The sequence below is a fragment of the Anolis sagrei genome, chromosome 11, assembly GCF_037176765.1.
Source record: "Anolis sagrei isolate rAnoSag1 chromosome 11, rAnoSag1.mat, whole genome shotgun sequence".
NCBI lineage: Eukaryota > Metazoa > Chordata > Lepidosauria > Squamata > Dactyloidae > Anolis > Anolis sagrei.
In genome coordinates, this window is record NC_090031.1 from 16056257 (window position 1) to 16068523 (window position 12267).

General features: G+C 44.9%; 1 protein-coding gene and 1 long non-coding RNA gene across 6 annotated transcripts in view; one reads left to right on the forward strand and one right to left on the reverse strand.

Annotated features, from left to right (window-relative positions):
• The window catches only part of LOC132763594 (N-acetyllactosaminide alpha-1,3-galactosyltransferase-like), a 32608-nt gene that overhangs the window by 18646 nt on the left and 1695 nt on the right, over positions 1 to 12267 (reverse strand). For 2 of the 5 annotated variants that reach the window (XM_060757220.2, XM_067471943.1), the window contains exons 2-4: positions 11353 to 11439; positions 8141 to 8173; positions 1312 to 1383 (exon numbers count right to left, since the gene is read on the reverse strand). In XM_060757220.2, coding sequence (XP_060613203.2) covers positions 1312 to 1383; positions 8141 to 8173; positions 11353 to 11438 — 191 coding nt within the window. In that variant the 5' untranslated portion in view covers position 11439. The remainder of the gene's footprint in view (positions 1 to 1311; positions 1384 to 8140; positions 8174 to 11352; positions 11440 to 12267) is intronic. The other 3 variants (XM_067471942.1, XM_067471944.1, XM_067471945.1) reach the window with 2 other exon arrangements.
• LOC137097664 (uncharacterized) overlaps positions 3971 to 12267 on the forward strand; it is a 214331-nt gene continuing 206034 nt past the window's right edge. The window contains exon 1 of the long non-coding RNA XR_010910341.1: positions 3971 to 4025. This is a non-coding gene — a long non-coding RNA (uncharacterized lncRNA). The remainder of the gene's footprint in view (positions 4026 to 12267) is intronic.

Consider the following 12267-nt stretch of genomic DNA (forward strand, 5'->3'; position numbering starts at 1 on the left):
CCCAAATGTGAACACTAGTGGAGTTTGGGGGAAATAGACCTTGGCATTTGGGAGTTGTAGTTGCTGGGATTTATAGTTCACCTACAATTATAGAGCATTCTGAACCCCACCAACAATAGAATTGAACCTAACTTTCCACATGTAACCCAGATGACCAAAAGAAAATACTGTGTTTTCTGATGGTCTTTGGCAACCCCTCGGACACCCTCCCGACGCCCAGGTTGAGAAACACTGGCCTAGAGGTAAGTGGAGTGTATATATATATGTGTGTGTGCGTGTGCGTATACACACACACACACACACACACACATATAATGTGTCCAGAGTGGGAAAATGAACCCTTGTCTGTTTTTGAATTAAGCATTAATGTTGCAATTATCAATCTTGATTAGCATTGAGTAGTCTTGTAGTTGCAAAGTCAATTGGTGAGGGTACCTGTATAGAGGTAGCCTGGCTCCTGTTGCTTGGAGGCACCCTCTTTTAGGGAGGTGTTAACTGGTCCTTGATTGCTTGTGGTCTGGCGTTCTCTTGTTTCTGAGTGGTGAGCTTTGTAGAAAACAGTATATAAAGGACTCCATTCAGAAACAGGGGACTTCCAGACAGCAAACAACCAAGTGCCAGTTAACACCTTCCAAATAGAGGTTGCCTCCAAGCAACAGTAGCCAGGCTACCTCTGTGCAGATACTTTCACCAATTGACTCTGCAACTGCAAGGCTACTAAATCCCACCTCCAGGCAAAACAGCCAGGCAACCTCTGTGCAAATCCAAAGCTAGAAAATATATATATATTTGTATTGTCGAAGGCTTTCATGGCCGGAATCACTGGGTTGTTGTAGTTTTTTTTCAGGCTATATGGCCATGTTCTAGAGGCATTCTCTCCTGACATTTCGCCTGCATCTATGGCAAGCATCCTCAGAGGTAGTGAGGTCTGTTGGAACTAGGAATGACCAGATATATTTTTGGCTTTGACTTTTTAAAATGTCTCAGTTCCGACTTACAAACAAATTCAACTTAAGAACAAACCTAGTTTGTTTGTAACTTGGGGACTGCCTGTACTAGAAATGTGGGGATGGATGAAAAAATTCATTGGAAGGCTCAGAGTTCTTATGGGAAGAACCACGAGTGCCCTTTCGGCATCCATTCACGATCTCAGAGTCTGGGGATGGCACAATACGGCCCTTCGAAAATCCAAGCTCAAACCATATGGGGATTTATGGGTCAAAACGAATTGTGCCTCGAAATGGACCAGTAGGCTGCTGTTAACCAATGTAAACGTTACGCCGCCATTTCAACGCAACGGCTTCCTCTTACCGTAAGTGAAACCAGTTGGGAAGGGCCAGCCACTGCGGCGTATGGTTTTTGAACGGGATGAACTTTAGGTGCCTGCACACAAGGAGGAGAGAACAATATGTGAACAACCTGGGAGCGGAGGGCGAAATGACACAACTGTGCAAGGCGGCCAGACCTTGTGTTGCTCTTTTAAGTAGAGAGCTCTCCTGGCCATTAAACGGATGGAAAATGTGCATTGCAGAACGAGTGCAGGTTGACGCCACTCTGAGCTGCCACGGCTGAATCCTATGGCATTTTGGGGGGTCGTACTTTTGCCTTCTCCACCAAAGAGAAGGTGCCCAGAGGACGGCAACTCAAAGGATCAAAAGTCTGGAGACCATGAATCCCTCTTAAAGACCTAGGTCTGTTTAGCCTCTGAAAAGAGGGTTGAGAGGAGACATGAAAGCCATGGATAAATACAGTGTTCTCTCGCTACTTCGCGGTTCGCTTTTCACGGACTCGCTGTTTCGTGGATTTTTGCCTCCCAGTTTATGAATGGTTGTGATGAGGAGATATTGGAAAATAGATATTTATTGATTTATGTTTAAATTGTAAACCCTACGAACCACCAAGATTACTAAGATCATCTGGAGAGTTCCTGCTCTCGGTCCCACCAGCCTCGCAAGCGCGGCTGGTGGGGACGAGGGACAGGGCCTTCTCGGTGGTGGCCCCACGACTCTGGAACTCTCTCCCTCTGGAGGCCAGAACCGCCCCATCCATCCTAACATTTAGGAAACGGGTGAAGACGTGGCTGTGGAGTCAGGCCTTCGAGGAATGAGACAACACCATAGGACTCTGGATGGAAGTGGATATAGATCCATCTTATTAGGACGACTGACCACTGTAGTTTTATATTTAGTGTTTTTAAAGTTGTTTTGTAATTTGTGATATATGATATTTTAATGAATGTATATGTTTTTATGGCTGTAAACCGGGCTGAGTCCCTCGACGAGGTTGAGAAGCTCGGTATACAAAACTGTGAAATAAATAAATAAATAAATACTTTATAAGCACTGAAATATATAGAAAAATCAGACTCTCTCTCTGTGTATGTATAGAAAGAATGCTGAAACATACTGCTGTCCAGGCACAGCAAGAGGAAGGGGGGACGTTCCAGGAGAGAGAGATAAGCCCGGCTAGCCACGGCCTGGTACATCTAGGCTCTAAGTAAGGAGCACCTCTTGACAGGTCAGAGAGGGCCCCTTTGATGGTTGCTCTTCAGCAAGACACAGACATGCCCTTTGCATGTGGAAGGTAGAACTTGATATTCTTATGATGCTAAGATGACGTAGGAATGACGATAATGTATGTTTGCTTGAACCTGGAATCTATAAAAGGCAGTCAGCCCCTTGATCGGGTGCTCTGGTTTGCTTTTGGGCGCTAGTCCACACCAGGGTCCCAGCTAGTAATAAATCAGTGCTTTTCAGACCTCCAGGACCTCTCTTTGTGTCTCCTTTCCTCAAACCCTTTTCCCTGCCATTTCAGTTGCCGTTGCCCAGAGTGGCGTTCTAATCCCGCCTCGTGGCAACGATGGAGTGTGGAAGGGGGTGTCACCTTCCCCCCCCCCCCGGAGAGAGACCGCCAATCAAAAGATATTGCAAAGCAAAGCAGAGATAGCGAGCAAAACAACCAAAGGTGCGCAGTGTCTTTAAATCTCTCCTCGCTTCTGCCTCTCCCTCAGAATGCAATGTATAGCGTCCCTACTTCACGGATTTTCACTTTTCACTGTGTTACGTCCTAGAACGTAACACTTGCAATAAGTGAGGGAACACTGTATGTGAAAGGGTGTCATAAGGAAGAGGGAGCAGGCTTGTTTTCCTCTGCCCTGGAAACTAGGAGCAATGGGTTCAAATGACAGGAAAGAAGAATCCATTGAACTTCGAGTTGGAAGAGACCTGGTGGGCCATCCAGTCCAATCCCATTTTGCCAAGAAGCAGGAAAATTGCATTCAAGACACCCCCGACAGATGACCATCCAGCCTCTGCTTAAAAGCCTCCAAAGAAGGCGCCTCTACCACACTCTGTAGTAGAGAGTTCCACTGATGAACAACTCTCACAGTCAGGAAGTTTTTCCTAACGTTCAGATCAGGCCTGTAGCCAGGATTTCGATTCGGGGGGGGGGGGGGGGGGCTGAGTTTGTTTTGGGCGGGGGGGCTGAGTCTGAGTGAAAGAGAGTCTACCCTAGCAAACCTTTTGTATCATTACCCAATACCCCCATGCATATGGGATATATTGAGTATGATGATCAGATCATGATATGAATAAACATAACAGTTTAAATAATGCACCAGTAAGGCCTTTCCGTGAACCACCATGAGAATTTCGGGGGGGGGGGGGGGGGCTGTAGCACCTCAAACACCCCCCCCCCCTTCCGGCTACATGCCTGGTTCAGGTGGAATCTCCTTTCTTTCCTGTCGTTTGACGCCATTGTTCCATTGCGTCCTAGTCTCCAGGGTAGCAGAAAACAAACTTGCTCCCTCCTCCCTAGGACTTCTCCTCACATCCCTTGACCATAGGAGCTGTTCAACAGTGGAATTCTCTGCCTCGGAGTCTGGTGGAAGCTCCTTCCTTGGAGGCTTTTAAACAGAGGTTGGATGGGTTGTTGTAGTTTTTTTGGGGCTATATGGCCATGTTCTAGAGATATTCTCTCCTGACATTTCGCCTGCATCTATGGCAAGCATCCTCAGAGGTAGTGAGGTCTGTTGGAACTAGGAAAATGGGTTTATATATCTGTGGAAAGACCTGGATGGCCATCTGTTGGGGATTCTTTGATTGTGTTTTTCCTGCATGGCAGGGAGTTGGACTGAATGACTCATGTGGTCTCTTCTGACTCTATTACTTTATGATTCTATCTGGGGCGGATGGGGGCGGACGCGGACAGTAGGCCTGGGTAACAACGCAAAAATTTGTTTCTAAAATCGATTTGTAATTGGGGTGTTTTTTTGTTTCGATATTTAAAATAATTACAAAATTTTCCAAAAAAAAAAGTTCGGTATTTACGAAATTTCGTAAATATTTACAAAACATTTTGTAAAGATGGCGCCCTTTTTAAAAAAATATTTTTAAAATATTTTTTAAATTTAATTATTAATTTAGTAGAATAGGGAGGAGAAATTATTATTGAGGGAAGGCAGGCACTCACTCTGGCGGGCCCTCTCGCTCGCTGCTCGCCCTCGCCCTCTCGCTCGCCGCTCACCCTCTCGCTCGCCCTCTCGCTCGCCCTCTCGCTCGCCGCTCGCCCTCTCGCTCGCCGCTCGCCCTCTCGCTCGCCGCTCGCCCTCTCACTCGCCCTCTCGCTCGCTGCTCGCCCTCTCGCTCGCTCGCCCTCTCGCTTGTTCAGCCGGCGCCGAGAGAGGAGAGCTCCCAGCAAGCCAGGCGGCCATCTTACGTATTTCCGAAATGGATGGAAATACAAAATTTTTTGGCGCCTGCCGTTTCGATATTTAAAAACACTTCCAGGTTTAAAAATAAGTTTTGTAATCGTTTCGTAATTCAAAAATTAACGAATTTTTTTAACGAATTACGAATTAACGAAACGAATTGACCAGCCCTAGCGGACAGCATATAAAAGGACATAGTGGGCCAGATTCAGCCTGTGTAGTTTGACACGTGGTGAAGATGCACCCTGAATCTTTTTGCTGCCGCCAGCGGAGAAATGTTCACACAGCAAGATAAGCCACTCAGCTCAAGCTCCGAGATACAAGAAGCACTGCTTAACTATCAAACAAAAAGTGGGTGCTAGAAATAATATCATACGAAAGCTGATTGGCACAACCTGGGGATCACAACCAGACACAGTGAAGACATCTGCCCTTGCGTTTTGCTACTCTGCTGCTAAATACGTATGCCTAGTGTAGAACACCTCTCACCATGCTAAAACAGTGGATGTGGCTCTTAATGAGACATGCCACATTATCACATGATGTCTATGCCCAATACCACTGGATAAACTATACTGTTTAGCTGGTATTGCACCACCTGATATCCACTGGGAAGTAGCAGCCTGTAATGAAAGGACATCTCCAGCCCAACATCTGTTCGGATATCAGCCAGCATGCCAACGACTTAAATCAAGAAATAGCTTCCTAAGATGTACAGAGATACTCGCAGAAACACTTCAGCAAGCGAGAGTCCAAAAGTGGCAGGCTAAAACTCAGAACCTCAATCAGTGATTGATACCAGATGAGAAACTCCCTCCTGGCCATACAGAAGATGGGGTGACTTGGAAGACACGGAACAAGCTCCACTCTCGAACCACGAGATGTAGAGCCAACCATAAGAAATGGGACTACAAAGTGGAATCCACGACATGTGAGTGCGGAGAAGAGCAAACAACAGAGTATCTACTACAATGTGGCCTGAGCCCTGCTACATGCACAATGGAGACACCAGAGGCGCTCCAAGTGGCCAGCTACTGGTCAAAGGACATTTAGTATAATGCCAAGTTTTCAAACTTTGCTTGTGTTTTTAAATACATTACAACTGTGCCCTCTATTTGCTTCTGACACGATAAATAAATAAACTCAAGGTGCATACTGCCAGCTAAGTTATTTTGGCACATGAATTGCAAAAACAAAACCCCCCACAGTCCTCTCCCTGGCTGTAGAAATATGCTTACAGGGACAGTTAGCCTTGTGACTCCGAAGCCCGGCCCTCTGCGGCCACAGAGTGCTGCCTAATGTTTAGACCGAGTGAGCCAAGGCGGAAACAGAACGTGCAAATTAGAGCCCCATATAGGGAGGTATACTTAAAACTTGGCAGACGTTAAACAGTTACTAGGAGCAAGCTGCCTGCCTTGCTGTGCATCCTCTCGTGCGTCACGGTAGCTGTCAGTTGGGTACTTTCCAACTCCAAGTTCAAATATTGGAAAGGCTGTCATAAGGAAGAGGGAGCAAGCTTGTTTTCTGCTGCCCTGGAGACTAGGATTTGGAGAAACAGGTTCCACTTGAACATTAGGAAGAACTTCCTGACTGTAAGCTGTTCAGCAGTGGAATTCTCTGCCTTGGAGTCTCTCTCTTTGGACTCTTTTAAATAGATGCGTTTAAGCACCGGAGCCCCTGGTAGTGCAGTAGGTTAAACCCCTGTGCCGGCAGGACTGAAGACCGACAGATCGCAGGTTCAAACCAGGGAGAGCGTGGATGAGCTCCCTCTGTCAGCCCCAGCTCCTCATGCAGGGACATGAGAAAAGCTTCCCACAAGGATGGCAAAATGTCCCCTGGGCAACGTCCTTGCAGATGGCAATTCTCTCACACCACGCATGACTTGCAGTTTCTCAAGTCGCTCCTGACACACACACACCAAAAGCAGATGTGAGCCTCCGGTGGCGCAGTGGGTTAAACCACTGAGCTGCTAAACTTGTTGCCCGAAAGGTCACAGGTTCGAATCCGGGGAGTGCCTTGAGCTTCCGCTGTCAGCCCCAGCTTCTGCCAACCTAGCAGTTTGAAAACTTGCAAATGTGAGTAGATCAATAGGTACCGCTCCGGCGGATAGGTAACGGCGCTCCATGTAGTCATGCTGACTACATGACCTTGGAGGTGTCTATGGAAAACGCCGGCTCTTCGGCTTAGAAATGGAGATGAGCACCAACCCTGGACTTAATGTCAGGGGAAAACCTTTACCTACCTTACCTACCTAAGCAGATGGACTTCTGTCGGGAGGGCTTTGAATGTACTTTTCCTGCATGGTGGGGTTTGGACTAGCTAGCCTATGGGGTCTCTTCCAACTCTATTAGTCTATGATTCCCCAGGATCCCCATTTTATTTTTTAAACAAAAATGGGCTCTTACGATACTACAATTGAGCTCAATTTTGATTATTTGCGGGTTTGTATAATTTTTAAGGTCATGAGCCACTTTGGGTCTTCATCCTGAGAGGGAAGTAGGGTACAACTATATCCTCCTCCTCCTGTCTACAAATAATTATAATAATAGCTGCACAAGTGTGCAGAGGTGAATGTATTTTCAAACGTTGCTTTTTAATCTATGCTGACGATCGTGCAATCACCACCCAATCAGGGAGCTTTGAGATGCTTGAACAGAAACTCTCTGAAGCTTTAGGTGCTCTTACTGCCTATTACAGGGAAAACCAGCTGACTCCTAATCCATCTAAAATGCAGACGTGTGCTTATCATATTAAGAACAGACAAGCATCTCGAGCTCTGAAGATGACCTGGGAAGGAATCCTATTGGAGCATTGCAACACACCCAAATACCTGGGACTCACTCATGCTCTGACTTATAAGAAGCACTGCTTGAATATCAAGCAAAAAGTCGGTGCTATAAATAATATCATTCGAAAGCTGACTGGCACAACCTGGGGATCACAACCAGACACAGTGAAGACATTTGCCCTTATGTTATTTCTATTGTAGATGCACCCAATTGGAAACCCACTGGGTGACTTTGGGACACTCTCTCAGCCTTGGAAGAAGGATGATACATTTAGCCAAGAAAACCCTAGAAGTCAGTCATGTTGGAAATGACTAGAAGAGGAGAAGTTGTAGCATAGTGGGTGGCCTTAGGGTTGCTGTTAAGACGGAAATGACTTGAAGGCACACAGCAACCAAACAACAACAACAACAACAACAAGTACTATACTGACAAAGCTGTGTGTCAAAGAGTGTGTTTTATGCACTCAAGAGAAATGCATAAAACATACCGGAGGTCTTCGAATCGAACCTCCTTGGCATCTTGAAAACCAAGTGACTTTTTGGCCAAAGAGCTCCTACCTTTTGGAGCAGAAAAATAATAAATTAGACTTAAGCAAGTTTCACTTCCGTAAAGTAAGTGACCAAAAACATGACCAGTCCTTTACCTGCTGTGGTACATCCATAATAATGTCCCGTCCCTGGCGAAATAGGGCGAAAAGAAAGGAAGAATAATAAATGCATAGCAGAACGTCAGAGAATCAGGCTTTCAATCCCCTCTGCTCAGCAGTGGAAACCCACTGGTTTGTGTTTTTTTTTTGTTTGTTTTTTTGTCGTGTCAGGAGCGACTTGAGAAACTGCAAGTCGTTTCTGGTGTGAGAGAATTGGCCGTCTGCAAGGACGTTGCCCAGGGGACGCCCGGATGATTTGATGTTTTTTATCATCCTTGTGGGAGGCTTCTCTCATGTCCCCGCATGAGGAGCTAGAGCTGATAGAGGGAGCTCATCCGCCTCTCCCCGGATTCAAACCTGCGACCTGTTGGTCTTCAGTCCTGCCGGCACAGGGGTTTAACCCACTGCACCACCGGGGGCACCCACTGGGTGACTTTGGGGAAGTCACACTCTCGCAGAGAAAATCCCTCCCAAACCTTTTGTCAATACTGAATTTCACCAGCAAAGCTTTTATCATTGAGTTGAAGATACGTAACAACTTCCTAGAGGAAAAGACTACAAACAGCAGGTAGCCAGTTGCCGGTTTACACCAGGCTTTAGTGTTGGTGAATGGTCATAGTCCCAAGCTCCATTCTACACTTGTTCCCTTACTCTTATATGCAGATGATACTGTGCTATTGTCCTTAACTAGATTCGGCTTTAAACACTTAATTCATTGCTTTGCTATTTACTTGATTTATTTTACTTTATTTCTATACCGCTTTTCTCAGCCCTCAGGTGACTCAAAGCGGTGAACAACATCAATACAAAACATCACAAAACCAGTACAGGGCAATTAAAAGCAATTATAACATATTAACATCAGTATAACAATCATTAGCGCCTCAACAGTAAAATCAGAATCCAGTCTTGTGCTAATTACTGTGAAATAAATAGCCAGTTCTCATTTTTACCAAAAATTTGAAGTCTGAACAGGTCAAATACTTCCGATATCTTGGTATTCGCTATAGATACCAAGATATCATGGCTTTCACAGCGACAAACAGTAAGAATGTGATGCATGGAGTATGGTTTGAATGGAATTATATGAAAGATGTATGGTTGGGGTCTATATAGCCTAGAGATGCCATCCTAAGGAATAAGGTCTGGAAAACTACAAGAAGGAGGTGAATAAGTCATTGACTGTAATTAAAAGTTGCTGAACTGCTGACATTGATGACTAGAGACAAATGATTAACTAGGTTCTTATAGGTTTGTTCGGGCTATATGGCCATGTTCTAGAGGCATTTTCTCCTGATGTTTCGCCTGCATCTATGGCAAGCATCCTCAGAGGTAGTGAGGTCTGTTGGAACTAGGACAATGGGTTTATATATCTGTGGAATGACTGGGGTGGGGCAAAGAGCTCTCTGCTGAAGCTAGGTGTGAATGTTTCAGCTGACCACCTTCATTAGCATTTGAAGGCCTGCCTGAGCCTGGGAAAATGTTCTGTGTTAAGATGTGCCTGGTTGTTTCCTCTCTGCTGTTTTGCTGTTGCAATTTTAGAGTTTAACTGTTGAACCCTTTGGGGAAAACAACAGGTATACATTATCAGAGACAATAGCTCTTTTAAGTTAAGGAAGTGTTTACAAGGTCCCTTACATTAAGAAGGAAGTCAACACAAGGCTCCTTACATTTACCAACACCAATTAAGAAAAGTAATCTGCCAGGAAATGAGATGGAGCCAGGATGTTTCAGGCTGGGGAAAAAAACAACAGCAGCAAGAATTGTTGCTATATAAGAGACCTTATTACAATCCAAAAATTGTGACAGACAGGCTCCTTACGTTTACCAACACCAATTAAGAAAAGTAATCTGCCAGGAAATGAGATGGAGCCAGGATGTTTCAGACTGGGAAAAAAAATCTATCATTTATTTACAACTTTGGAACAACAGCAGCAAGAATTGTTGCTATATAAGAGACCTTATTACAATCCAAAAATTGTGACAGACAGCTGTGCTATTCACCCGCCATGGTCTGCTCTATGGGAAGGAGAGAGATGGTGCATTTTTGGAGTGGGTTAGATCTGCTATGGGAAAGCAGGATTGTGGGCACTTGCCTCCTTTTATTTATTAATTAATATTTATTTACTATACTTGTATACCGCCTTTCTCAGCCTTATAGGCGACTCAAGGTGGTTTTCTATCAGGAAGAGAAAGGGATGCATTTTGGGAATGAGTTTCTGCTGTAGAGAAAACGGTAATCTGATCCTTGGCATTATTCTCAGGGAAAGGGAAAGGATGCATTTTGGAAGTTGTGGAACTGTATGTTGGCAGGGTCTGACCTAAATGCAGGTATTCTTCATGGCAGAAGAATGGAGAAATTGTGATGTATTTTATTTTAATTTTGTATTTTTTTGTAATCTGTTGTTCGGGCTTGTCCTCATGTAAGCTCCGGGATTGTGGCGGCACCGAGATTGTGGCGCAGCTGGATGAGTGTCACCTGCATTATGATCACTCTGACCAAAAGGTCATGAGTTCGAAGCCAGCCCAGGTTGGAGTGGGTTTCCAATCAATTGTGTGTAGCCTGTTGTCGACCTTTGCAACCCGAAAGACAGTTTTATCAGTCAAGTAGAAAAATTAGGTACCACCTTAGTGTGGGGAGCCTAAATTAACTGATTTTTTGAGGCCATAAAGAAGACTCCAGCAAAGCATTCCAGCGGGGAAGCATGCGGGGAATGCGGAAGTGCTTCATCAGCGTCGCAGATGGACGATGAAAACGACAGCTCCCCTGGTGGCCAGAAAAAGTTAAATAGCCTCTGTGTATGTCTGTATATGTTTGTATGTCAAAAATTGGCATTAATTGTTTGCCATATATGTGTACACTGTAATCCGCCCTGAGTCCCCTGCGGGGTGAGAAGGGCGGAATATAAAAGCTGTAAATAAATAAAAATAAGCTGCTCCGAGTCCCCGTTGGGGGAGATGGTGGCGGGGTATAAACAAAGATTATTATTATTATTATTATTATTATTATTATTATTATTATTATTATGTATGCATGAGGATGAATGAACGTGTTTGCGTAATTTGAATGCGGAGTAAAAATGTAATTCCCCTTAGTTTGTGACTTCTGCACATACCAACGTTGCGTTTGACAGCTTCTAAGGACAGACCTTCATAATGCTCAAAGAAGTATTTTAGAACGGCAAGAAGGGATTTATGTCTTTCCTTACCTGTCCAGGTACACAAAAAGGGCCAGCGAAAAAAGCACAAAGAAGATAACCCATAAGAGGATCGTTTTTCCGCGGGAGAATGTCATCCTTTGCAGAAAGAACAAGAAATAAACAAAATGAGATGGGGAGAATAATTTGAAACCAGCAGAACAGATATTAATGGCAGTAGATGCCACGCTGAGATCATTGCTTTAAGCTGCATTGGCTGCATTGGATCACAGGCCAAGGGTTGAGCTTGCCCTTGAGCTTCAGCATTGGTTCCCAAAATTTTCCAATGAGCACAAAACCAGATAATCAATCTATACACATAATAAAAGCGTATGCGTGTATGTGGCTGGGGTGTCCACTTACACAGACAAACTCCCACTTCCACAAATAGCTATAGCTCCCACTACTCAGGAGACACCAATGGCCCTCCCTCTAATGACATTGCAAGTTATAGTGATTGACGTAAACATGTCCAAGAGCCCTGCCAACGTCCTCCACAATCGCCTCCCAAGTGAAGGCTTTCATACGGGCACAATTTCATCCTACATTTTATGTGTTTCCTCCACCTCAGGCATCCCAGTGTTTCTGACTCTCTCCATTGGTGTGGAATTTGCATGACTTCGCCCACTGCCTCTCCCTTAACCATTTCCTATTCTTTTCTATGGCACACAGCAAACAGAGGAATTGATCAGCAACGGAAAATACTAGAGAGATTTGGGGAGAATTCACCATGATTTATCAGTGTGCTGGTACAGTTGTACCAGGAGCTCCAACTTTATTTGCTTTGTATTAAATGTTTGCTTGCAGTCCAAGGTTTCATGGATTCTGCAGAAAGGTGGCTTCCTTTGGTTGCAGTTGTAGGGCAAGTCACCTGTCCATCATTGTTAAGTTTTGGTTCCGCCCCTTGTTCAGGGCAATTGGGAAGGG